This window comes from Macadamia integrifolia, chromosome 6, assembly GCF_013358625.1.
Source record: "Macadamia integrifolia cultivar HAES 741 chromosome 6, SCU_Mint_v3, whole genome shotgun sequence".
Lineage (NCBI taxonomy): Eukaryota > Viridiplantae > Streptophyta > Magnoliopsida > Proteales > Proteaceae > Macadamia > Macadamia integrifolia.
The window spans coordinates 14,124,051-14,149,224 of record NC_056562.1 but is presented as its reverse complement, the minus strand read 5'-3'; the positions used below and the strand labels follow the sequence as shown (position 1 = coordinate 14,149,224).

The 25,174-nt window shown below is 36.0% G+C and overlaps 1 protein-coding gene across 2 annotated transcripts; it reads right to left on the bottom strand.

Annotated features, from left to right (window-relative positions):
* Positions 1-707: 707 nt before the first annotated feature.
* Positions 708-22,874, bottom strand: LOC122081923 (RNA-dependent RNA polymerase 6-like). Of its 2 annotated transcripts, none has more exons than XM_042649336.1 (3): positions 22,703-22,874; positions 2,895-5,599; positions 708-1,848 (listed from the first exon to the last, which is right to left on the bottom strand). In XM_042649336.1, the coding sequence occupies exons 2-3, from the start codon at positions 5,595-5,597 to the stop codon at positions 979-981; spliced, it is 3,573 nt and encodes a 1,190-aa protein (XP_042505270.1). In that variant the 5' UTR covers positions 5,598-5,599; positions 22,703-22,874; the 3' UTR covers positions 708-978. The 2 variants fall into 2 exon arrangements, with proteins under 2 accessions (XP_042505270.1, XP_042505271.1); XM_042649337.1 differs by lacking the exon at positions 22,703-22,874 and adding an exon at positions 20,129-20,928.
* Between the last annotated feature and the right edge of the window lie 2,300 nt (positions 22,875-25,174).

Here is a 25,174-nt window from a genome sequence, read left to right as displayed (position 1 = left end):
TAGACATTCTTTAGGCTATGTTTGGAAGCCAAGAAACGAAAAGAAAAAAAAAAATATTTCAAAACATTTCAATTTGTTTGCCATGTCTTTAGTAGATATTTGTGTCTGAACTAATCATTTGCTGGGCTATGAATTTACCATCTGTTATCCGACAGAACAATGTGATGTCCTGGTCCTCATGAAACTTTGTCGTAGTTATTGGGTTCAAATTTCTCTCAATAGGAAGTAAGGATTCGGCTCTTCTCTTGAGCGGCTGATTGCTTAGGTCTTGCCCATAGCTACCTAAGCAATCACCACGTGTCTAGGCGATAATCCAACGGTGCCTAATGTCTCTTTCTCCTCATCTCTATCGACACCTCTTTCTCCGCATTCCATTGGGTGCCATTGGATTGTTGCCTGGACACGTGACAATGGCCCAATTACCTATGGGCAAGATCTGGGCGATCACCACTAAGTAGAGGGACCTGGGCGATCACCGCTAAGGAGAGGGGAGCCAGAATGTCACCTGTTTCCTTTCCTTGTCGATCTGTAATTACTATGTTTGAACCTATGAACATTTTGAAAAAGAGCAACAGGTACTGCCATATGGCAAAATTAAAACCAAAAGCACTGTTAATGCCTGGAATTTCTCTCCCAAAGTTAAACCTCAAAATTTGTAGATGAAGACTCGGTGGGAAAGCATGGAAGGAAAACAACTCCCTTTTAAATAGTAGAGAACGTTGTAATAGATTTAGAATAGAAGATATCTCAGCTAAGAAGTTCAATACATAGAATAAGATGATCAATACAAGGGATTAGTACCTGAAAACCTCAAAGCAAAAGTCACACATAGGAATAGTAGAAAGAGAGACAAAGTTTGGAATACTAGAAAGCAAAAGATATTGGCAGAGTGGCCTTGGAGCCAAAGAGGAGGCTGATAAAACAGACTGACCTGAAACCTGAAAACATAGCTTATAATAATAGCCTCACACTTCCTAGTCAAATGCGATCAGAAATGTAGCTCAGAAGTGCATTGACGGGCTTACTGGTATCAACATCGATGTTATTCTTTCGATGTTTAATCTTAATTCGAACCAAGTAATCTGCAGGGATCCAAGCAAAGCTAAGCATTGCCGATATGGTACCATTGCCTTCAGAGTCTCTCAATTCCAAAGATTTCTTCACCCACTCAGGGTGGTAAGTCACCCGGTACCACGCTGATGCCTTTTGTTCATACAAAGCATTCTTTTCATCATCAGTGAGTTTCTCAAAATCCTCATCCATGTTTTCAAACACATGTCTGAACTCCTTCCTGAGTGCATTGTAGGCAACACCAAGTCGCTCTTTCAGCTCCCGTTGCTTCTTGCTCTTGGGCATGGTCCATATATGTCCCGTCACCACCTCTTCCTCCCGGCTAACTCCATACTGGGCCAGCAGAGCACTCAGGTGCCCATCATACTTGCACTTGTGATTCCAGGCATCCATGATGAAACCTGCAGAACCTGTAACATCAAGATCCGGATCAAAAGGAATGTCTTCAGCTGTCAGGTCTGAATTTTCCGCCACTTCTTCATCTGGAGCATCTATGATTTGGTGATATAGTCTTCCCAAGATCTTTTCCGACTTGTATGACATATTCTCATCTTTACCCATGAAGTCTGGATAAATTTTCGGTCTGAGTAGGTGGGGCAAGCGTACAAGTATCCCAGTTTTTGGAAAGTCTACGGCAGTGGCTGCAAGCTCTGCTAGTTGGATGCATTTATCATCCAAGGCACCGTCATCACTCAGGTCTGCATGAACCACATGAGCATTGCAGATCATACCCAGTTGCGTAGTCACCATGGTCTTCATGAAAAATTCAATTATGTCCTGTTACACAAACACCCAACACAACCAGAAGAGAGTTTTTGTAAGTTCCAGTTCTAATACTAGGTGTGGCAATGAACAGCTTCACCACTGTGATCAGGTAAATTATTCCATTTCCTGGTGTGTCGGTCAATACTCAATCCTATCCCAACACATTTAAAAGAGGTTGGGTTCAACTTAATCCATTAGCTTGTTTAGTTCTACTATGTGGATCATAAAAAGTAGTAGACAATCTGCTAATGGTCACGATAAAGGTGATAATAAATAGTAATCTGGCCTAGATAAATTAAATTTTCTTTTTCTTTCCGATGAAAGGTAGTAGGCCAAAAGGAACTAGAGGAAGAAGGTAAACTTCAGCTATTTCTGAAGCAGCATTATGTCAAGAACTGTTGCAATGCAGCAGCAATAACACTGCATATTACTTTAATCAATTGGTACCATTCAATTGAACTCAACAAGTGATTGTGCATCCTAAGAAAAAACAAAGGGATTGAAGTATGAGAGACATCACAGCAATATTACACATATGAAACATCAACACACATAAGAAACTTAGAGGAAATGCCAGGCAAATCAATTTTTGAGAATTCTTGTGAACTATGCATTTTATTTCAATACGTCATATATTAATGTATCAGATTTTTTGGGTCTGCGCATGTGTGTTTGGGAGAATGTTAAACAATCTAGTCAGATTGTTGATTCTGTCTCAAGAAGTTAAAAATGGACTATCAACAAATGGTCATCATAAAGGTGATAAAACATTAAAATAATAATATGGGGGAAAGAGAGGCAGAAGAAGTTATATTATGCATTATTAGTCCCTGATGTAAAGTTGACCAAATATGAAGTATAATTCTTTAAGCCATAACATATTAATGCCCCAGACACTCGATGGCATCAAGTAATATTCTCAGTATACCACCCAAATAGCTATTCCGGCTATACATTTTGTTCTGACAATGCAATTGTGTACTTAAATTTACAACCTTTGTTATTGTAACTATAACAGAGGCATATGTTGACAGTAATAAGGGAAGGCAGAAAGCTACCTGGCGATTGATGGGGCGTCGCAAATTTTTGGCTTCTGCAGGAGCATAATCCATCGGCAGCGAGCTCTTCTTGCTTGGAGGTATGAGAATTTCTTCCCAAGTCACAAAGTATTGATCCCCATCAAGGTCACTTCCAGAAGCTTCATTTGAATGTGGCCTTTCACCCTTTTGAGGGAAAACTAAACAATCAACAAGATGGTGCAAACCTGGAACATCTACAGCTTCCAGAATCCGAATATCTCCTGGATGAAGACAAGGATTCTTAGCTATGGCTACAATTCCAGTGACTACTTCTACATTCTTTGTCTGAGAAAATTTGGATCCATGTTTAGAAAAACAATTCTGTGGTGAAGGCGTTGAAACTTTGATAAAACATTGTCCTTGCTCAAGTACCCCTAATTCATCTAAGCACCCCATCAACCATCGTCCTTTGGGAACAAAAATCCTAGCCCTCTCCAGAAGGTCTCCCATCTGGGCTGCTCTTATGCATGACAACATGCCTTTAAGATGAGGTTCTGTCTGAGGCTTGAAACCGGCACTCAGCAGAATCGCTGCAGTATGTCCTTGCTCACCACATGATGAGATAAGGACATCAAAAGCTACATCAATGTTCTCCAGCATCTGGTTCAGTTTAGAAATCATGGTATCTTGCATTCTTGAGAACATTTCATCGGGGACATCCAAGGCAGAAAGCAGGGTTATAATCTGCCTGTTTAAGTACCCTGGTTGGAACCGTGTCCATGATATGACCTCAAGGATTGTGTGGCTGGACTCAAACTTATTCATGCTTCCTCTTAGAGAGAGGAGGATCCCATCTTCTTTTCCTGGCCAGCAAGCGATTACTCCCTTGCAACCAGCATACCTGATCTGATAGGCAGAAGGAGAATCAAATGTAAGCTGCAATTTCTCTGCAACTTCCATCGCTAGTTGAGGAGTTATTTTGCCAATCCCATCGGAGAAGTCATATCCATTCCTCTTTATATCTGGAAGGTTCATGTTGACCTTATTTTGTGGAACGTCAATTGTGGCATAAGTGGATGAGAAACACTGACCCATCCTAGCTGCACACTTCGCAACATTCTTATTGTTGAACTTCCCCATCCAATTCTTGATATCTTTCACCTTCACATTTTCATCTTCAGCAAAAAACCAGGCAGAATGGTCTCTCAACTGATTTGCTGAATAGGCCAGAAAGGAATACTTCCGACCACACAAATAAAACCCTTCATTCATAATGGTCTTTATCCTTTCAAAAACTCTGGTTTTCTGCGAGTAGGAATTTGATGTGATGTCCATCACAATAGGAGCAACATTATAAGATAGAACATTAGTATTCAGTTGCTTAAATCCTTCATCGATGAAGGCTACCCTTAAGAACCTATCAGCCTTTTCTTTGTACTTCCTTAGAACCCGGTTAGAAAGTTCCACCGCCGGTGGAAGACAGTAAGCTTTTGTTGGAGTTATAATTAATCTCCTCACTTCAGCATTACCATCTGAATCCCTAGAGCTCAAGAGAAGCTTAGGGTTCTTCTTCAACCATTCTTGGACACCTTTCAGCCTCTTGGATGCATCAAACACTTGATCCCTATAGGAATATATATGTGTTAATGCTGTAACATTCACCTCTCTTGGCTGACTTCGTAGTAATTCAAAGAACTCGTCCGATAACAGATGTTGGTTGATGACACCTTTTTGAATAACAGCATTCACCAAAAACATAATCTCAAAGTTTATCCCTTCTTTGTCCTGAACGCAGAAGAAATGATTTGATAAGTCCATCTCAAAGTTGGGTTCAGCTCGTATCCTTACCCGCTGTCGATGGTCTTCTTGTACCCTCTGTTCTCTTAGATACTCCACGGCCTTCTCCAATCTCAATCCAAAACGGGCTGGGACCGAGATCCTGTAAGAAGTGCACCTACCAATGACTCTGCTAGGTGTAAAATCTGTGGTCCTGACCCAAGGATCCTCATCGTCCATCATATCAAATGGAACTGTATCATAGATGTCATCATCAGCAGTTCTATAATAGAGATGAGGAGATGATGCCAGCTGCAACAAAATTATTTTTGAAGATATGTCTGTATACTGTCTGAAGTACTTGATGTCCCTCACCAAAAACTCCACCTTGAAGTCACATTTAATTACTGCATGGCTCCTTGTGTCTTTAATTGCGAAAAGGGTTTCCTTAGAAAATTGGATATTGCAGGTGGCATCAAAAGGATCAACAAGGAAGTCAACTCCAGAAGTGGGTCCTTTCCAGCCAACTAGGAATTCATTTGGGCTAATGAGAGATCCAATCTCAACACTGGCAGGAATCTTGAAGGGATGTATTTTCCTCCTCCGACGATTAATGTGAAATGGGCTCTCAGGTCCCAAATTCACCTTCAGAGGACGATTTTTCAGAAAAAGCTGTGAACGCCCAGCAGCATTGTGTGCCGTCATTGCAGCATCATGAGATACAAAATGCACGAAGGCATGAGGTACTACCTTCTTGTAGTCATCCGTTTTTTGAACCTCCTCCATGTTTGCGATGCTGAAGTCTGGGTAGGAGTCCAGAGGAGTCCAAGATGACTTCAACCTACACCTCCATACCACTCCAATTTCATTTTCTAAGAAATCCGTGAGTTCTAGTGCTGTGACATTTCTGTCAAATCCACCAAAGCTCACTTGAGGGACAACCACATACTTTTCATTTCTCTCCATAGCTGAAACAAAGAATTGACATTTAGTAGAAGAGAAATATGACTTAAAATGCAAGTAAATTTGAAAGTCCTCTCAGTTTGACTCCAATTCAAGTTTATAGATTGAAATTTTCCAGCAAAACACTAGGTAGACTCACAATGCAGAAAAAAATAATCAACATCCCAAGCTCAACTATGAAGTTTATCATTTCTGCACTAATTAACTCAAAAAAGAAGCAAGTAAACCAAAAGTATCACAAGATAAATAAAGACAAGCTTCCGTTTGACCATGAGCAAGTCAGAAAGACCAACATCCAATTCTCAGAACAAGGAATAGGTTTAAAAATCTTTATAAGAAAACGGGTTAATATCTTTGCCTACTAAAACTCAGCTAAAATTTTTTGAAGACATAACTTAAATTTTAACCCCTTCATTCATAAAGGATTGAGTTAGGAATCCTCAACAAAAAATGTTAATTGAATAATTTGATTAAAGCAAAGAGGAAAAGAAAATTACTGGCAATATCGGTTCAAGTGAAGAGGACATCCATGAGAATGAAAACAGAGAAAATCATGGCAGTGCAGAAGTATCAATATGAAGGAGAAGTAATTTATAATCTTCAAAGAAAATAAGATGATGCAATCAAAACAAACAAATCAGTCAAAAATCACTTCATATCCCATCTGTAGAACTTTTGGCTATTTAATGAACTTGTAGGAGGATAAGCTGAACTCAAATTATCACGATTCAAATGAAACTGAGTGTGCATTTTATATAAAATGACTGAGAAAGGTAAAGTTGTGCCTTTTATATAAAACGGCTTTTGTTGTCCCTTTTGTTCAGTATGAATGGAATGTTATGTCTTTTGGATTGAAGAATGCCCCATTAGAGTTTCAAAACATAATGAATTAGATCTTCAAGTCATATTCTCAGTTTTTAATTGTTTATATAGATGATGTCCTTATATATTCTCAGGACATTACCCAGCATTGGAAACATCTCAAACTATCATAAAGAAGGTTTCCAAACAAGGATACGTTTTCTTGGCCATTACATATCCATTGGTGAGACTAACAGTTTACCTGATTTTCTAACTCGTGAATTTCTACAGGACTCCAAAACCTAAAAATAAGGCTATTGTACCTGCTTCTCCCAATATGACTCTTTCGGTATCTTCATCAAAAAAAATTCAATCTTCTCCTTCTCCAATCTCTTTTCAGTCTCTTGCATCCTTAATTCATGCTGCAAATAACTCTCCTTTTTATTAAAACCAGTATTACTTGAGTTATCACCATGGAAAATATCCATCTCATAAGAACTCCCTCAGAAATCGCAACTATCTGTCTAAGGGACCATCGTCATCCCTCCTAGTCCTATGGTGATAAAACAAGACTATTATTCGAAAGAATTCTCACTGAGACTAAGTCTACTTATATTCAGCATACTTATCGCAATGCTTCCGTTAAAGCTTATTCTAAGCTCCAACTATTCAATATTATTTCCTATCGTGAATGGGGTCCCACTAATTCTTTTCGAAAACAATTTCAGGATATATCTGGCCTAAAATTAAGGTTATACGATTATAATAACTACATCAAAGCTTGGGAAATTGTCTTATTATATCAGAATGATCAGGATTCCCACACTTGGTTCTTAAAATTTTGCCTTCAACACACCTTATCAGGTGTACCCAATTGGTCCCTCCGATGGTTTTTCTCTTGGGGACCTCCCTGCCATTAGTTTTAGCCCCTCAAGATCAAAGCATCTTTGCAGAAATTTCAAAATTTTAATAAGCCATTGGACCCAAGATCCCTTTTTGTCCAACTCTTCTTGTTATATGAAATTCCATGGATTCTTAAATGGAATTATGCTATATCTTTAGACGAATTCAACAAATGGGATTATGTCCCTACCTTAATGCACCACCTCCTCGTCAAATGGTGGGACAAGTTCGATATATCCCTAATTATAGGATCAAAGTTTGTGCCTAAATGAGGCATTAGTGAAGATTCTCATTTAAAAGAATCCTCCTTATCTCAGCAGGAGGCTTAATCTCATCTTGCCGAAATAATCGCCTCAGCCAACAAGAAGTATCCTTTCATGTCCAATGATCAAATTCAAGCTCGAATTCTTGTAGCTATTGGATTCGAGCCTGATCCTGATCCAACAACATCTTCAACTTCCTCAACTCCAAACATCAATCTCAAGGGAAAAAGCTTTCAAGAAGCTCAGAGGCCAGAGATATATAAAAAAAATTAGGGGGGGAAATGAGGCCTCTTTACACCTTGGCCCGGTGCCTTGCTAGGCGATAAGTCATTTCATCTCTTGCCAGGTGTTAAGCATCCACACCTAGTGCCATCTGAGTCAGACTGACGTTTTGGCATGCATTACGCAGCACTATAAGCGCATTATAATGACCGTCACATGTGGGCAATATAATAATTCACCCACTTTCTAAAAGATTCCTCAGGAAAATAGTGATTATACCACGTGGAATGCTAGGGCATCTTTCTTAAAAAGGTTTATCACTCAGCCGACAATGGACCCCAATTCGCACTATCTCGAAGAGTTATCAGCCTTCATAATCTTCAAGAGATAAGGGAATCTTATCTTTTCAGATTTCCACTCCTGAAAGCAAGCTCCTCCGTCCGACGCCATCCTTATCCAGGCCCATCTAGGAAGCCTTCGTCAAAATAGAAGTTTTGAAATCCGTTTTGGCTTATAAATAGCCCTCTCATCCACGGCTTCAAGAATCTAGAAAAAATTGAGTTTAGTTTATAGTTTTCTTTCCAAGATTTCTAAGTGTTTGTGTCTATGAGAAATTCTTTCTGTAAATTGTTATTAGTGTTTCTTTCAAGTAATACTTGTGGCTTTTCGACTTCAAAGATCGCATTCGGTATCTATGTTAGTGTTCTCCTTTCAATACTTCTTTAAGTTCTATTTTGGAATGTATGTTGCTATTGTATGTAAAAGGGAGATTACATGTTTAGATGAATTGTTAGATATCTCATATTCATAGATTGAATTTTATTTGTTTTATTATCATCAAGATCCATCTTTTTATTCATCTCTGATTAGAGAATAATCATTTATAATAGCAGATCTGAGGCATCAAAAGAAAATAGTTCTTCAGAAATTATCTACTTGCTGTTTGAAGTTCAACATTATTAGTTCGGTCACCCTAGGCCTCTTCTGGTATATATATATATATATAGAGAGAGAGAGAGAGAGAGATGGAAGTACACGTTCAGAAAGAGAAAAGTTGAGAAGGGAAGAGGGTGTTGTTGGAGGCCGCCTCGGGAAAGACTTGGTTGATAGAGGCTCCTAGAAGAGAGCCGTTGGAAGAGAAAAGTCAGGAGAGGACTTTTGAGATGGTGCCTAGAGGGGAGACTGGCACACTACATCGATTTCATGTTAAAAGATATGGGAAATCTTAGGAAATGTGATAGATGTGGTAGAGAAGGAAAGACAAGTGAAAAACTTCGTCTACAAAGTACAATCATGGATTTTCCCTACAGCTATTAAGGAGCAAATGAGGTGGTGACTAGGTGAGACCAAAGCTGACACGCTTTACAATCAAAACGAAGATGTTTGGACTTAAGTCCATGTTTGCTCCAGAGGATTAGTTTGATTGGTTTCCTCCTTCATTTTAAGGGGATACAATCCTACTAAACATTCAGATACTCAATCTGAATAGTTTAAAATGATTTCTTTTTATAAATATTCCTTGGATAATAAAGAAGAAATCATCTTATCTTTAAATCAAGGAAATAAATATAGTTATGTCAAAGGTATCTTTAAATTTCCCCAATTTGAAGAATATAGCCTTGACATTCTCATTGATACCAGACCTACTCATGCGGTTAGTTAATGACATGCTATCCCTGAACAATACTGGACAAAATTGGACAAATCAATTTATGTTCATGGAGTATCAGGCCCTGTTGTTACTTTGAAAGATAAAGTTCTTAATATACCCATTTATTATATGGAATAGAATTTATTATTCCTAAAATACTTGTTTTCCTTTCATGCATAGTGATTTTATATTAGGAAACACTTTTTTACAAAATCATCTACCTTTAACAGTATTACCACATTCTATTAAATTAAAATATTCTTCTCAGGTAGTAGAAATACTCATTTTACCTCGCTATAATTTTTATTGCGAAAAAAGATTTAAACCTAAGCCAATTCAAACAATGGCGGTAGAACCTACACATTGTCTCTACAAAGAATTATTTGATAATTTCAGTGACAGCCCACTCAAATTACGGGATAAAAGTCCACGATTTTTTCATATTCAGCTTGATTTAAACCAAATCATCAGAGTTAAACCAATTTTATACTTTGAAGAAGATATTAAAGAAATTGAGATACAATTAAAAGAACTATTAAATCTCAAACTAATAGAACCTTCTACAAGCCCTCACACTAGCCCTGCTTTCATGGTACGAAACCATGCTGAGCAAACGAGATGAAAAGCACGTATGGTAATCAACTACAAGTGGCTTAATAAGAATATTATATTCGATGGGTATTTATCCCTCGAAAAGATGTTCTTATTCATAAAGCAAAAAAGGCCAAATTTTTCAGTAAATTTGATTGCAAATCAGGTTTTTTACAAATAAAACTAACACCTGAGAGTAAACAACTCACAACATTCAGTGTACCATTTAATAAACATTTCCAATGGACAGTAATGCCCTTTGGATTAAATACAACCCCCAAGTGTTCCAACGATGGATAGACTCTATATTTGGGGAATTACCTTTTGTTGTTGCATATATAGATGATATACTTGTTTTTTCTCGAACAAGAGAAGAACATCAAAATCATCTAAAACATGTGTCATTCTTATTCCAAAAACTTGGAATAATATTTAATCCTAAGAAAATTGAATTAAAAAAAAAAACTTTTATTAATTTTCTTGGGCTTGTATAGACATAAAACGGTTTACAATTACAAGATCACATTCTAGTAAAAATTAAAGAATTTTCTAATAGACTTGTGACAAAAGTCATCTATAGCAATTTCTCGGAATTCTTAATTATGATCGTAATTTCATTAAAGACCTGTCTAAAAAGGAAAACCCTTTATTAAGAAAATTATATAAAGATGTCGAATGGACATGGACTCCATCTAGCATCCAAATAGTCTAAAATATCAAACGAGAAATAACACGCCTTCCTCCCATTTATTTCCCATCCCTAGGTGATTTTCTCATTTTAGAAACAGATGCTTCTACTGAACATTGGGAAGCAGTGTTAAAAGCTCAACCTTTAAAAAACCTAAAGGACGAGCAAATTTGCGAATACAATTCTGAAAAATTTACATATACTCAAATACATTATATTATATTTGAAAAATATATATATATTAGCTATTCTTTATGGACTACAAAAGTTTCAAATTTATCTCATTCCAGACATATTTCTAATAAGAACTGATAATCAAGCAGTTCACGACTTTTTAAAATCTAAGAAATGCAAAGAAAACACTAGCCGTATTAACTGGTATAAAGAAATTAGTCAATATAGATTTGATATTAAATATATTAACAACGCCAAAAAATTTCTTACAGATTATCTTAGACGACCATGGATTAACCGGCTAGCAATGATGGATGGATAACAATAAATAAAGGCGAAGGCAAATCAAAGGAAACTTCCAGCAAAACCACTACTCCAAAGCCTTTTGGCCAATCTTTTGAAAACACCGGTTCGTATAGAAACCCGCTACGAAAATTGAGCTACCAAATGATTCTCTAAATACAAGTGGTCAAAATATACTCAGTTCTCCCCCAGGAATCCTAATCAAGGATTTAACCCTGTTTTTGAGCTATTCACAATTTCCCACGCAAGGAACACCCTAGCAGCATTGGACCCCTATTTCTCAAATTCAATGGGCACAAACCCATATGAATCTCTGACATACCTTCAAGTGAGTCAATTACAAAACAATATCAAACTCCGAAACCTCAGCTCACATATAGAGCTTACAAAAGTCTCTGAATTTTGTCTCACAAAGTTTCAATGACAGCATGGATTTCCCAATGACATTTACTTACCAGATTAACCAAATCAGGAAGACTCATTGTGCTGAAAAGAAGAAAGCTTTTAGATAAAATCTCTCTAATCTTTCTCAAACTCAAGCCCAGTATTTTGAAGATGATCAATTTTCATAACTTAGTCTTTGAAAAACTAATCCATACTAATTTCGAAGATGATATATCTTATGAGAAAATAAGTAATTTTCTCAAGCTTTCAGAATTTTTAACCAATTCCCATGATAATACAATATTTCATAAGATTAAACGAATTTGTCTTTTGAAAAAGAAAAACATCTCCTACCAAGGGAATGTTAAAAAATCATCAAACAAAAAATGTATCAAAGACAATTAGTACCGTTTCAAATAAATATTACAAAAATATCTAAAGGCATTATTTTTTTAAAATAATTATTTAAAAGCTTTCTTCTATCCTTTTACTGACCCCTGGGTTATCCACACAATTGAATGAGGACTTTGTGTACGACTTTTTTTCAACCAGATCATACAGAATTTGTTCACCATATACCCATAATGATCAGAACATGTTAGAATATTTCTATGTGGGCTTTTATTAATTGGGTTTTTGTACTTTAATAAAATCAGGCTTATTATTTGGTCTAATTAAGTGAGACATACGGGTTTTAATTAGTTTAATATTGGCTAGCTAATGCGGGCTTTAATTAACTATTGGATTTGTGATGAGTGGATCCATTAGGAAACTTTATAATTAGAGATTTAGGTCCCTCTTCTAACCCTAATATTATTCACAACGTGCATTCTGGAGAGAGAAGAAATAGAAAAGGACATGGTTTCTTGTGGCTTCCTCCCTTATACGTTCAGGTTCCTCATCTAACCAGTGATCATAGGGGGATAGAGAAGTACCTTGTTATGTGGATCATAAGGTTTTCCACTACGCTTTGCTTAACTATAGATCCCAAACAAGGTACGCTTTTATTGTTTATAGTTTCTATCCCATTGTTCTTAATATTATTAATCTATCTATGGTGATTTATTGGGTTTAAGGATTATATCTTGTTGAGATTTTAATCATACATGTGGTATCAGAGCCACCATAGATTAGGTTTAGAACCATAATCATGTTTGCAATAGATAGATTAAAGTTTCTGGATTGAATCCATGGATTATGGGTGATTAGGTTTAAAACCCTAATCAAATTTATGAGTGATGGATTATAATTTTTGGATTAAATCCATAAATTAAAAATGATTATTTTAAAACCTAATTGATTAAGAATTATTAGGTTTGAAACCCTAATCAATAAGGATTATTAGGTTTAAAATCCTAATTATTAAGGATGAATAGTACCAATGGTATTGTTCATGGGATTAAAAAAATAAATGAACATATATCCTAATGGATAGTTAAAGTATTAAACAATGTTGTTATCATCTAATGTAATTTTAGGGATAATTTTTTAGCCCCTTGTCTTCAAGTTTAAAATTACATATTATTTGGTTTAATATGAGTGATATTAAGTATATCCCGGTATGAGAGAATTTCATAATTTTGATTAAGTTGTAGCCACCAAAGTGGTCTTCTTAATCGAATTTGTGCAATATCAGTCTTATATGATAGTGGGATGTCTCTAGTTCTAATACATGGTCATACACCCAAAGGAGGTGATTGTGTGTTAGTACTTAGAGGGTCACACATATAGCATAGGTTGAAAATTGACTAACCCAAGTAATTTATACACCCAAAGGTTGGAATATGTTTTCATGGCCACTGATATGTGGAGGGTTCTGCAACCGCATGTTATGAATTCAGCCCAAAGGTGTTTACATAATGATGTCTGTGAACTCTCAATTAGTGTACTTATATATTTTTTAGTTACACGGTACTCACATTATACTAATGATATACATTGTTTATTTTTTAGTCACATTTTCTATAAATAATAATATGATTACTATTGAAGTTCTTACAGGGTCCAATTTCAAGAAATGGAAAGAGGATGTATTGTTTGCTTTGAAAATGATAAATGTTCACGAATCCCTTATTATGAATAAACCAGCAGATCTTACTTATCAGAGCACTGATGATGAAAAATTGGTGTATGTTGAATAAGTAAAGAGCAATCGGATATGTTTACTATCCATGAAGAGGTCGATCAAAGATCACCTAAAAAGTGGTTTGTCTGCTAATTGCACTGCTAAAGAGATGATGGATGCAGTAGCACTCAGGTACAGAGTCTCATCAAATGCTAAAATAGGGACTCTAACTTTTCAATTTAAGGTATGATGGTTTTGGAGGTGTTAGGGACTATATCATTCGGACGGTGAATTATCAAACCAAACTTAAAGTCTTAAATATTTCTCTACTTGATCCTTACATTGTTCATCAAGCCTTAAACAACCTTCCTTCTGAATTTGGGATCATCAAAACCAATTATAACTCCCAAGATGAAACCTGGACCATTAATGACTTGATCTCTAGAGTTGTTGCTAAGGAAGAAAAATTGAAGAAGGAGAAAACCCACAGAGTTTTGTTTGCTTCTAGCTCCAGTTTTCATATAGGTAAAAAGTATAAATCTCATACTAATAAAGTTGCTCAGGAAATCAATAAGGAGTCTGGTCAATATAGCAATTTGGGTCTTAAGAAATCCTCTTTTAAGAAGGAGGGTCGCCACTGCTTCTTTTGTAAGAAAAAGGGTCATATGAAGAAGGAATGCCCCAAATACAAAATTTGATTATTTAACCGTAAGCATGCAGGTAATGATTCTTTGACACTTGTTTGTGAATCCAATTTATCAGAAGCCCCATCCAGTTCTTGGTGGCTAGATAGCGATGACACTAACCATGTTGCTTTTACCATACAGGGGCTCATAAATCGGAGGAAGCCAAATAAGGATGAATCAAAGCTCATTGTGGGGAACAACGAACAAACTAACATGGAATTCGTGGGAGATGTTATTTTAATTCTAGACTCTGGTTTCAAATTGATGTTAAGAAACACCTTTTATATACTGCCCTTTAGGTGGAATTTAATTTCCATTTCAGTTTTAGACTTGTGTGGTTAACATTTTGAAATAAAGAACGCTATAGTTAATTTGTTCTTCAATTCAAATAAGGTTGGTTACTGTACTATGTCTTATGGACTATATAGATTGTGTTTAGCTCCTCATGATATTTATGTCTCTTATAATGTTGAAAGAATTGTTCCCAAAAAGGCCTTTACCTAAAGAACAGTCTTACATGTTGTGGCATAAAAGGCTTGGTCACATCTCTAGGGAAAGAGTTGAAAGGTTGATAAAGTCTAACAGCCTGCCCACTCTTGAAGATGACCTAGAGATATGTGTAAACTGTTATAAAGGAAAAATGATCAAGATAAAGAAGAAGTCGAGAGTCTATAATTCTGACCTACTAGAGGTTATTCATACTGACATCAGTGGACTCTATACAGCTACATTGTATAAAAAATTTTATTTCATCACATTTATTGATGATTATTCCCGATGTGGTTATCTGTTCTTGACTAAGGAAAAGTCTAAGTCTCTTGATAAATTTAAGATTTTTATGACTGAAGTCGAAAAACAGTTAGGAAAAGTCATCAAGGTTGTTAGATCTGACCGGGGTGGTGAGTATTATGGTAAACATGATGATACTGGACAACTTAAAGGCCCGTTTGCTAAATACTTGGAGGATTCTGGGATAATAGGTCAATTTACTATGCCTAGAAGTCCTGAGCAAAATGGGGTGGCCGAAAGGCATAATTGCATATGATGAGAAGTATGGTTAGTAGGGCAAATTTACCTCAGTTTTTATGGGGTGAGGCTTTGAAGACAGTCCTTTACATCCTTAACTGAGTTCCTACTAAAGTTGTTCCATTAACTCCTTTTGAGCTATGGACTAGAAGGAAACCCAATTTGAACCATCTTAGATTTTATGGATGTCCTGCAGAAGTTAGGTTGTATAATCCAACTTTGAGGAAGTTGGACTCCAAAACTAATCGTTGCTACTTTGTTGCTTACCTTGATCATTCGAAAGGGTATCGATTTTATAACCCTTGCAAAGGTACTAGAATTGTGGAATCATAGACAGAAAAGTTTTTGGAACTTGACGTGGCTGAGAATGGTAGTTGTTCTCAGACTATAGAGAACAGTAGTGAGGTTGGGATGACTGTATCATTTACTCTACCTATTCAGATGGTTGTAGAGCCTACTACACCGGTTACTACACCTATTGAGATATAGGAACATGTTGATATAGCTCCTACTGAGATTCCTTAGGTTCAGGATGTGGTTGTGGAGGCTCTACTCAGGAGATCCAACAGGGGAAAAGAGGTCAACTATACCACCAGACTACATGGTCTATTTGGTAGAACATGACTATGACATCGGTTGTATGATTGATCCAGTTTCTTATTTAGATACTATTTCTAGTCCTCAGTCAGATTTATGGTTAGACACAATAAAAAATGAGATGCAATCGATGAAACATAATGATGTTTGGGATCTTGTTGAATTACCTGAAGGTTGTAAGCCCATCAGTTACAAATGGGTGTATAAGACTAAAAAGGATTCCAAATGGAAGATTGAGAGATTTAAAGCCATACTAGCAGCCAAGGGATTTACTCAAAGAGAAGGAATAGACTAAAATGGGACCTTCTCCCCAGTCTCTTCAAAGGATTCTTTCAGGATAATCATGGCATTACTAGCTCATTTTGATATGGAGTTGCACCAAATGGATGTAAAAACAGCTTTTCTGAATAGAAACCTTGATGAGGTGGTCTATAAGGTTCAACCTGAAGGTTTTACGGTGAATGGTTTTGATCATCTTGTATGTAGACTTAATGAGTCTATTTATGGGCTTAAGCAAACTTCCAGACAATGGTATTTTAAGTTTGACAGTGTTGTGACTTCATTCAGTTTTGTTGAGAACCAAGTAGATCAGTGTATATATCACAACATCAATGGGAGCAGATTTATTTTATTTATACTTTATGTAGATATCTTACTTGCAAGCACTGATCTAGGACTGTTGCATGAGACAAAGCAACTGTTATCTAAGGAGTTTAACATGAAGGACCTTGGTGATGCGTCTTTTATCCTTGGCATTGAGATCTATAGGGATCATTCTCATCGACTATTAGGTGTTTCTCTAAGGGCATATATTGATCATGTTCTGGCGAGGTTCAGTATGCTGGATTGCAAATCTGGGAATGTTCCAATTCACAGGGTCTATGCATATAGAGGTGAAGTATTTGACCATAAAGGAAAAGGTTAAGAAATGTGACATCACAGTGGAGCATATTGGTACAGATGATATGGTAGCTGATCCCCTGACTAAATGCCTTCGTCCTTGTGTTTTTTAGAGACATGTCATTAGCATGGGCTTAGGAGCATCATGAGATGCGGTTGTTTAGTGGAAGATATTTTATTTTGCTCTATTATGTAATAAAAGTTTCATCTGTACTTTTACCTTTTTGGTAATTTTGGGATTATATATTAACTGCCTTTTACATGCAATTCTATTAAATAAAATGCAGTGTTGTTATAACTATTGTATATAACACATGGGTGTTTTATATGTTAGCATGTTATATATATATATATATATATATATATATATGTTTGAAGTCTTTAGGTATGTGTTAACCTTGAGCAAAGGCTGGACATTCAGTTATTAGCCTTAAGATATGTCTTATAACAAATAAAGTATAACTCGAATTATTAAAAATAAGACATACAGGTTCATTGGAACTATAAAGAATTTTCTCTAATGTGGTTGTATCACTTAAGAGAGAGAAAATTCGACTAACAAAGGGGATTACACATATGGAACCATTATGTATGTGTTATCCAGTTGCCACACTACCATATTGAATCAATGTTAGTAGAGTTGAGGACTCTCATGACCATAGAAGGTTCTGTGTCATTTACAAGATGCAGTTACCGCCATGATTCGGTGTTTTGAGACTCTATGGGACAAGATTAACTATTAGAGATGTCTCAAGATCATTTTGAAGACACGTGCATTAAGGTGATGATTAGCCTGAGATTTTTTTTTTTTAAGGACCAAATAAGTTTTCGACAATTGATGGCAATTAATATAGCCCAAGTGGGAGAATGTTATAATATTTCTATGTGGGCTTTTATTAATTGGGTTTTTATACTTAAATAAAACCAGGCTTATTATTTACTCTAATTAAGTGAGACATATGGGTTTTAATTAGTTTAATATAGGTTGGCTAGTGTGGGCTTTAGTTAACTATTGGACTTGTGATGAGTGGGTCTATTAGGAAACTTTATAAATAGAAAGCTAGGTCCCTCCTCTAACCCTAATATTATTCACAACGTGCATTTTGGAGAGAGAGGGAAAAAGAGAAAGAGAAAGAGACCGGGTTTCTTGTGGCTTCCTCCCTTATACGTTCAGGTTCCTCATCTAGCCAATGATCATAGGAGAATAGAGGAGAAATACCTTGCTATGTGGATTAGAAGGTTTTCTGCTACACTTTGCTTTACTATGGATCCCAACCAATGTACGCTTTTATTGTTTATAGTTTCTATCCCATTGTTCTTAGTGTTCTTAATCTATCTATGGTGATCTATTTGGTCTAAGGATTATATTTTGTTGAGATTTTAATCCTAGAGAACAATGATTTACCATATAATCAAAGAATGGCAATTCTATTCTGGTTTGGTTTTTTACATCTTTTCTCCTTTGGGTTGGAGAGAAAGAACGATTTTATCAGCCATATCAAATTTGGATCCTCTCTACTGTAAATCAAGATTCATATATTGGACCCCCCAACATTGACGATGACATTTCCCTCCAAATTATTCAAGATAGTAATGGCAGCCAAATCTGGAAATCTGCCTTGCTACAATTGAGAAGAAAAGCTCTGGACATCCTCCTCCAATATACTACTCAAGTAACTGATGGAAGAAGACTATTTTGCACCAATCTTAATATTGAATATATGGTTAGCCCTTAGTAAGAAACTTAGGCTGCGTTTGACAACATTCTAAAAAAACGTTTCTAGAGTTTTTTTCGTTCTATGGGAACGAAAAAATGAAATAAAGTGTTTGGTGCGTTTATGGTTTTTTTTTTTTTTAATACAAAAAGTGAAAAAAAAAATTTACAGCACGACAAAATATAGTTCCGTCGTTCCAATTCCGTTAAAAAAAAAAAACGACATTTTGACACAGAAACTAAAATTTCCGTTTTTGACACGAAATGTTGTTTTTGGGACAAAAACTTTACCAAACGCAACCATAAGCTAATCAATTTTTAGACGATATTTAACAAGTTGTAACTTTTGATGGACCTAGAGAGTTATTGCCATTCAAGTAGCATTGGATACCAATTTAATCAATCTCGATGATCATACTTCTACAAAAAGTTATGACTCTATAATCCAACATAATATTAACAATATAATGGAAGGATAAAAGGTCTCGATTCCACCTACCCTGAGTTATGTGGGCAATAAAATTATAGGCGTAACCAAGCCAAAACCAGGCTTGAACCAAATATGGTTAAATCTCTGATACAAATTGGATAAACCAAGGAGAATCTAGAAGATGAAATCAGTCATGACACACATGATGACGTCACTATCATTACCGAAATTGTACACCTTCTACCGAAACTGTTCACGGACTTAAGAACCACTTAAATCCGGGATCTATAAAAGGAGAAGCATTCCCTCATTTGAAGCATCGGTGGTTCAGCTCTCAGTCAACCTTCACTACTCTCTGTGTCCCCTACTCCCTGCTCTCTTTGTTTTTAGTTTCTTCATTCAAGTTGTAACTGATGGCAGCCTCCGGTGTTTGTTTGGTATCATGGGGGTGGTTCAAGTGGTGAGTCGCCTTTTGTCGACATCTTCAGATATCCATCTCAACCATGTGTCCAACTTCCACATCCTTACAGTCTCAATGAGTCATTCCCTAAGTTGAGATACTTTCAACATATTGATGATGGAGATTTTAGGTGGTCAGTGATGAAATTTCAGAACAATTGTGCCCAAAACATGTCATGGATTCATGTGTTGCATTCAGATAAGCGCTTATGACATCTTTAGTGGTACATAGCTCGTGGATTGGAGTCACCTAAAAACTACTTGTGGAATTGTGTGGTGAATGTTGTAACACTATCATCTATCGTGTATGCTTCTTTTTCAATTCTGAAGTATGTTTGATTGTTTTAATTACATATTTACATTTCTAGTATCTAAGTTATACTTAGACATAGTGTTTATATTAAATTAATAAGACTTGTGTACAATTCGGCGTACACTAACAAACTTGGGTCAACACCATAAATTCCATTTTGGGTATTCTTTTTGTGAAAAAAATTAATGGATAAGGTTTATAAAATAAAATAAAAAAAAAAAAAAAAAGATAGGCAATACACAAAAAATCAAAGCCAAAATACACTTTCTAAACTTCGAAACCAAGATTTCGAGTTAGCATAGAAAAAGTACCAATTATGACCTAGTTAGTGGTTACACAAGTTTTGGGCTGGGTTGAAACCGACCTCAAGATCGAGTTCTCGATCCTTGCTTCCAATAGAGACGAATTTATATGGTATGATCGATCTGGAACATCCAGAATGGTACATCACCACTTTCATCAAGTTTCCTGGAACCTATTCCATTTGTTAAAGTTAACCTACAATGTCCAATAGATCAAAATCAAAATTGAACAAAATCAAATCAGTAAGAATACCTGATCTGATCTGATCTTTCCATATGATCACATTCATATGGTATGATCCATCAAAAGCATCCAGATTGGTATGTCACCAATTGGATCACCCTTCTGGATCCTATTTCAATTGTACAAGTCATCCTACAAGATCCACTAGATCTCAATCAAGTAAAAAAATCATACGAGTAAGAATCCCCAATCTACTGAAATCTTTCAATATAAGCGAATTCATATGATATTACCCATCTGGTGCATCCACTAAGATTGGTACATCACTGCATGGATTGATATTCCTAGACCTCATTCCAACTGTACAAATCATCCTACAGGGTACATTAGATCTGGATAAAAATTAAAAAAATTGAATAAGAGTTCTCCCTCCGACCAAATCTCCCAATATGGACGAATTTATATCACATGACTCATCTAGAGTATCCAAATTGCAATATCCCCACTTTGATCCGGGTCATGAACCCCTAAATATAGGGATAACCTGGAAACTAATCAAATTCCTACTTTAACCAATGGAAATTGGTTCAACTGTAAGTGTCCATGCAATTGTGTTAGGGGTGAAAGAGGGCCGGGTTGGGTCGGGTTTCTTAAAACCCTAACCCACCCTAGGTCCTCAAAATTCAACCCAGATCCAACCCAACCCAACCCTGCCAAGTTCATATTCAGGCCCAACCCTGACAAGTTCATACCAACCCAACCCAACCCAACCCTAATTGACCCTATCAGGGCCGGGTTGGGTCGGGTCGGGTCGGGTCGGGTTGGGTTGGGTTGGGCTGAGTTGGATTGACCCTGGCTTCTGCAATGGTTAGATTAATCTTGATTGACCTATTTTGCCATTCATATCCTATACATTAGAAAATTATAGAAAAGGAAATACCAACAAGCGACCTAAATTCTAATATAAAAATTCAAGGTTAAATTTTGGGCTTGATTTGGTCGGATTGGGCCAGGCTAAGGCCTCAACCCAAGCCCGACACAACCCTGACCAAAGGTTAGGGTTTTTCAATCCTAACCATCCCTCAGGGTCAAAAAAACTTGGCCCAAGCCCTGTTTGGGTTCAAGGCAAGCCAAGGTGGATTCAAGTTGTGAGGACCAAACTTCCACCCTTATGACGGGTTAAGTAACTACTATGGTATCCAAACTTTGGTATTGGAACAATAGTGTTGGGTGCGGTGTTCCATTGATCCGACTCCTAGCCGATGGCAGTTCAGCACATCTGTTTCAACTATTAGAGTTCAGGACTGCTATCCAGATGTCTGATTAAGTGAACAAGTGAGCAACTGTTACAGGTTCCAAAGTTTTGTTGGGCTTGTTGGGAAGAGAGAGACTGAAGTTTTAGAGCAGAGAATGCAACAGCCCTGTTTGGGAACAGAGAAAAATTGAAGGTTGAAGCTAGGGAAATAGGGTGCGTGATTCGTTCTTGCAGATTGAGAATCTGAGTCCCGGGACTCGAGAAAGAGAAGACACATCTGAATACCTCCCAGCAGCACTAACGAACAGGGGTCAATCATCCAGTCTCGGAACACAGATTTTAACAAAGAGTGAACTTCACTCTTCCTCATTTACTTACCATCTTCCTAAGATCTGATCAGATCTTCAAATGGTTCTTCACAAACTGACTGTGTCTTCTCAAGTCCTTTCTATGGGTTTTGAGATCGTTAACCAGAAGGAACACATTTAAAAAGAAAAATAAAAAGCTAAATTCTTTCAGCTCAAGCCATTGAAGTAAACATAGAAACACACATAAGAACATTCAGAAATCAAAAGGAAAAGTAAAGTAAAAAATAGAAAATCATCCATACTAAAATTTTCTAGGATGGAAACTGGGGAAATTCAATCAAGAAAAAAGTGATTGTCACCTAGATTATAAATTCAATCGGCTTCAAGTTCAAGGGGAAGGAAGAAAGCTGGAAAAAGTTGGGACTTACAACCCCTTTATGGAACCTAATTCAAATTCTATATTCAGCTACATTTCCATTATAAACTACAGTTACTGTGACTTAGATTATAAATTCATTTCATCAGACCCAATAACCCATAATTTATTGGAATAAATAACTGACTATAGCAGCTTTTTAACACAGAACTAATGTATATGCTTTAAAGCCTTTCTCTCTCTACTCTACTTTTTAACTACAATAAAATCTTATTACAAAGCAACGATATGGAGAGAGAGAGATAGAATAAGGGACCTTGATTATGCTACAGTCACCAATAGTTATTAATACAATACCAAGCATAAGTGAATTAGACAACAAAGGTAGACTAAATTTCTACATTTCATCACAGGATTCACAAGCAAGAAGATAATAAGCTATTTCATCTCAATCAACTCAAGCTCGAAGGCAGGCATTGAAATTTGAAAAGAAGATGAGTTAGGAAGACTGACCTTCTTGATCAGGTCGAGAGATGATGAAATCTATCAATAACGAAGTAATTGGGACTCAGAGCTACCAGCTAGCTTGAAGGTGACGATACCAACACTGAAGCAGAGCAAATCAAGACAGTGCAATGGTGGGGAATGTGGATTTGAAGCTGTGGTCTTTTATAAGATTGCTTTTCTTGGGCAGCAAGCCTTGAACAGTGATCACACAAAATTTAAAAATAAAAGAATATCACTATACTTGAGTGAGACAGCAGAAAGGAATAGGGAAGAGGAGATGCTGCAATGAGTGCAGCGTCAGCTTTAGTTTTGTTATGCTTCTTCGGGAAGCTTTATGTGGTCCCAGTGACTGACACTGTGAGAGTGTGAAGTGAGTGACTCCTTTGTTTTTTGGTGAATGTGAAGTGAGTGACTCACTCACATAGTTTCATGGACCTTTTGTTCCCGCGGCATTGCGGGATTGGGATTGGATTTCAAACGTATTATTTTTTTTTTTTTTATTAAGGCTGTGTTTGGTAGTTAAGAGGAGAGAAGAAAAGAAAAAAGCACACTTGGGTGAAGAATTTTTTTCTGCACTTAGGTTGTGTTTGATAGTTAAGAGAAGAAAAGAAAAGAAAAAAGTATAATTTTTGTATTTTTTTCCTTGGTTTAAGAATTTTTCTTTACACTTAATATGTCTTCACCCATGAGAAGAATCTCCTTTTCAAATTCAAAATTTCCTTTGGAAATTGTGAAATTTTCTTTTGTTGCCTCAAAAATTTTCTTACTAATAACATAAGAAAATATGGAAATATAATAAGACAAAAAATAAATGATTATACAATGATTTCCTATGTGTCTATCTCTCTCTTAAAATTCAAAATTTTTTGAATTTTTTCTTTTATTTTCTTTTCTACTCTCGGTAACCAAACATACATACTCTTTTTATTTTCTCACCATTTCTTCTCCTTTCTTTTCTTTTCTTTTCTTTTCTAGATTCTTTTTTATTTTCTTTTCTTCTATGGGCTACCAAACATAGTATTAGTATGTCTTCACTTAAGAGAAGATTTTACTTTTTAAATTCAAAATTCCTCTTACAAATTGTAAAGTTTTCTTTTCCTCTCAAAAAAAAAATCTTACAAAAATCACAAGAAAACATGAGAAAATTTAAGAACATAATAAGACAAAAAATGACTGATTATACAATGATTTCCTATGTGTCTATCTCTCTCTTAAAATTTTAAATTTTTTGAATTTTTTTCTTTTCTTCTCTTAGTAATCAAACATACATATCCTTTTTTATTTTCTCACCATTTCATTTCTTTTCTTTTTTAGATTCTTTTTTCTTTTCTTTTCTTCTCTTGGCTACCAAACATAGCCTAAATCTCTTTGATTGATTCATTTTCAAGAAAATCGTTGACGACTGAAGATGTAGTCCAAGGACGAGTACTGCTAAGATGTCCTCGTAGGAATGGTATCTTTTTGTATCAAGATTGAGATGTCATCTCTTATTTTAGCTCGTTAACCTCCTAGATGTACAAAATCAATATTCAGAATATATTTGGACCTTGGATATCTGCTGGTGTAAACCACCTGCACACCCTCCCCCATCCAAAAAATAAACAAATAAACAATAATTTTCTCTTATTCTCACTCCTTTTGTTTCGAAAGGGAATCAAGTAATCAACTCATTCTACTTTTCTTCTATTTGGCAAATTTTATGTGATTGCAGTTAAGGGTGTCAATCGGTCCAGAATCAGATATTCAGTACAGTTTCGATTTTGGTTCTAAGGAGTGTTAGTGTGATTCAGAACCGGATCAAGTCTCATCTCGGTTTTGAAAATTGGTACTTGTACCCGACCTATCCTGTTTCAGTCCGATTCCAGTTCCTATTCGGGTTTTTGTATTTGGTTCTTATTTGGTTCCAGTATCCAATTTCAAATTCAATTTTTTATGCAGCTGCTATTCAGAAGACAAATATATAAATACTCATTCACTAAGTTATTGGTCTTCCCCAACAAAAGAATGAACAAAAAATCATGAGCTATCAATGGATATGAATCCATGTCAAATGATCGTAAGCGATCGATCATCTATTGAACTTTTAATATCATTAATTTCACTACTTGAAACTTTATTAGATGATTTATCATTTAGGTGATTGAAACTAAATATCGTTAATGATCCTGAGCAATCAATCTCCTAAATGATAATTGATAGACAAATGGTTTTAGAGTTGGACTATAATTGAAACTCTATTAGATGATTTATCCTTTAGGTGATTGATTATGTCAGGTTTCATATAAGTTACATCAAGTTTTTAGTTAAAGAGGAAAAAATGACATTAAGTTATTCGGTCTGATTTCGATTAGAACCGTCGATTCTTGGCATTAATCCAGATCTGGATCGAATCGAATTATAAATACTTATTTCAGATTCGGGATTTAACTATATTATAATGGGTTGGATTTGGTTCAGGGTATTCAGTCCAGAACTGAA